The sequence below is a fragment of the Centruroides sculpturatus genome, unplaced genomic scaffold, assembly GCF_000671375.1.
Source record: "Centruroides sculpturatus isolate CEXI.00-Female unplaced genomic scaffold, Cexi_2.0 scaffold2007, whole genome shotgun sequence".
Classification (NCBI taxonomy): Eukaryota; Metazoa; Arthropoda; class Arachnida; order Scorpiones; family Buthidae; genus Centruroides; species Centruroides sculpturatus.
This window is the reverse complement of record NW_019386364.1, coordinates 80,265-83,005: the sequence shown is the minus strand read 5'-3', so window position 1 is coordinate 83,005 and position 2,741 is coordinate 80,265. Positions and strand designations below refer to the sequence as shown.

The window sequence follows — 2,741 nt, the reverse complement described above, 5'->3', positions numbered from 1 at the left end:
ATAAAGCAAGTATGGAATAAGGGAAAAACATTCGGCAACATCAGAAGCAGAAGCGTCACGATCTGGCAACATTGAAACAAGTTTCGAGAAGGACCATGGTGTATCGACAGAAGGCGAGAAGAGAAAATTTACATACTTAAGTACTAATAGTTCACGAAAATAATAATTTTCGTGAACTATTATTACTTAAGTATGTAAAAATTTATTACATTTCCTTTTGTACGAGGGTTTTACCCAATTCTCGAACCGTGTCAGAGTGAATCCGTGCTATAAAAGTATCGTGTTATACGGGGGATGGTGCCAATTCTCGAACCGCGTTAGAGCGAATCCGTGCTATAGAAGTTCCGTGTTATACGGGGGTTACCTGTATATAAAATGCTGAATCTGATTAGTGGTTTTTGGTCTTTAACCAAAAACCACTAATAAAACTCAGTTCACAAAAAGCATAAAATTTATTGTTGAAGTAATAATACATATGAATACATTGTCTTCAGTAGCTTCTGTGTTATATTTTTAAAGATAGAACCAGCATAGCTCCTAATACAGTCAAACCTTGGTTTTTGAACTAAAAGTTGTTCTAAAACTGAAACAAATTTTCCCATAAGAAACAATATAAAATGGATTAATCCATTACTGACCCCGAAATAAAGCCTTTTTTTTTTTACCTTTTTAGCTGTATTTTGTGAATAAAAAATGTCTACAAATGCAATGTAATATAATAAATTTTTATTGTTGGATTTTGACTTAATCACTTTTAAACTCTAATTCTTAGATGCCATATATATTACACGAATGTCAATTAATGCAGTTTTTATTAATTAATTTGATTTAAATCAACTGTGGCATGTACCAAAACATGGAAGTAGTATCTTTCCCACATGCATGTTGAAATCTAATTTTAATAGCATTTGTCGATGATTTGTGTTGTAACACCTAATGATGTGAAGCTATCTTGGCACTGCAAACTTCTGGATCAGTAGTCCCATCATTGATTGGTCAGGCCATCGACTTTCTTTAACATTGGAAGTTGACCATCTGTCTCTCTAATCAGTGGCGGGCTCTTGTTGAGTAGCATGTTCAACAACCAAGTTATCTTACAACTGGTACTGTACAATTATGAGTTTGAAATTCTGTTCATGAACCGATTTGTTCAAAAAGTGAGCCATTTGAAACCAAGATTTGACTGTGTTTGAGTCTAATAATAATCTCAACATTTACTAATCATACATACTAGTACAGTACATGCATATTATAATCCAAAAAGGGTAAGGAGACTACAATTTTACAAATCAGCTATTCAGCAACTTTCTCCACATCTTCCTGTCCAGATGGACCTCTTGCTCCAGATACCATTCATGCCTCTTCTAGCATACTTTTTCACATTCTCTTTCTGACTCAGCCTGTTATATTCTTTCAGATACTCATCCAACATTTACTAATCAGTGTTATTTATTTCTAAGGAATATGATGTGGCGGTCGAATAATTGTAACCTAGAGCTGCATCTGAAAATCCAGATAGAACTATAAAAACGTGTGCAGTCTGTCTGCCATATTCCTTTTTTTTCTCTCTCAGCCACGCTACTCACGACAAGTGAATGTTCTGTACCGACGCATGCTTGTAACCGATTGAGCTTTACTTAATAAGTGTAAAACAAAATCTAGTACATAATTGTAAATAAATTTACATGGTGAGATGTAAAGCTTCGGCTATTTTATATAATCAACGAACACTCAAGTGGTGCATCAACCACCACAGAATATTTAAAATTTTAAGGAATAAAGCGTTTTAATTAAAAGAAATTTGTATATATTTTAGAAGAAAGTCAATGGGAACGTACACCGCTTGAAGATATCAATACTGCCATAATAATAAGGAGTATCGAATTGGGTAGAAAATATGAAATGAGAGTGGTAACTGTTGAAGATAACTTTGAAGTGCCAAGTAAAATAAAAGTAGTAGATACGTCTGATTTACGTAAGTTAAAAGTTTGGCCAAGACTATGGCAATTAAACATTTTCTATTGCATTATATTTTCTTAAAATCAATAAAATAACATGCTTGTTTACATTTTTACTTCTTTTATTTAGCAATCATTGCTCCAATCTATGAAGATACAGTAATTAATGTAGCTTGGTTCATTGGATTGATGTGTCTCATTCCTGTAATGGCATTGTGGTTATCATTGTTAATTTTTATATGTTTCAAAAATCTCGGAGGAGGAAAATATTCCATTAAAGAAAAAGAAGCTTCTCAAGGTCACAATCTCAGTTTTGTGGAGAATAACGGTTTTACTGAATACAGTCAGTCGTAAGTATATTAAGCAACATACTGTTTTAAAGACATTTTATAGAAGAAACTGATTCATTTAAATCTGCATTTTACATTTAATAATTACTTACTGATTTGGCTCTATCCATTTATATTTCTGAAGGGGGAACAACCAAGTTGCCTCTAAGGGAAGCAAAGTGTCATTAAGCGATAGTATAAAAGATATGGAAAGTGATACAGACAGTATGGCAGGTTATGCAGAAGGAGAAACTGGACAGTTTAAAGAAGATGGTTCTTTTATAGGCCAATATCGACCCAAAAAGAAGGAAAATGAAACGTCATCATCAATGCAAGCAACTTATGTATGATTTTAATAATCTGTTAAGGATTTTGTCCCATTCACTTCTTATTTTATTATTATAAAATTTTACTTATTCGGAATAATTAAATTTTGGTTTTGTAGATGTGGCAA

General features: G+C 32.7%; 1 protein-coding gene across 1 annotated transcript; it reads left to right on the top strand.

The window, feature by feature from the left end:
• Positions 1–1,748: 1,748 nt before the first annotated feature.
• LOC111614691 (neuroglian-like) lies at positions 1,749–2,741 on the top strand. Its single transcript, XM_023356058.1, has 3 exons — positions 1,749–1,975; positions 2,089–2,308; positions 2,433–2,741. Exons 1-3 carry the CDS (start codon positions 1,903–1,905, stop codon positions 2,635–2,637), a joined length of 498 nt encoding a protein of 165 aa, XP_023211826.1. The 5' UTR covers positions 1,749–1,902; the 3' UTR covers positions 2,638–2,741.

Bases quoted from the DNA above. Each gene is read 5' to 3' on its own strand.
- LOC111614691 (XM_023356058.1), top strand. From the start codon at position 1,903: ATGAGAGTGGTAACTGTTGAAGATAACTTTGAAGTGCCAAGTAAAATA. The intron at 1,976-2,088 runs GTAAGTTAAAAG...TCTTTTATTTAG, and splicing joins AGTAGATACGTCTGATTTAC to CAATCATTGCTCCAATCTAT. The intron at 2,309-2,432 runs GTAAGTATATTA...ATATTTCTGAAG, and splicing joins TTTACTGAATACAGTCAGTC to GGGGAACAACCAAGTTGCCT.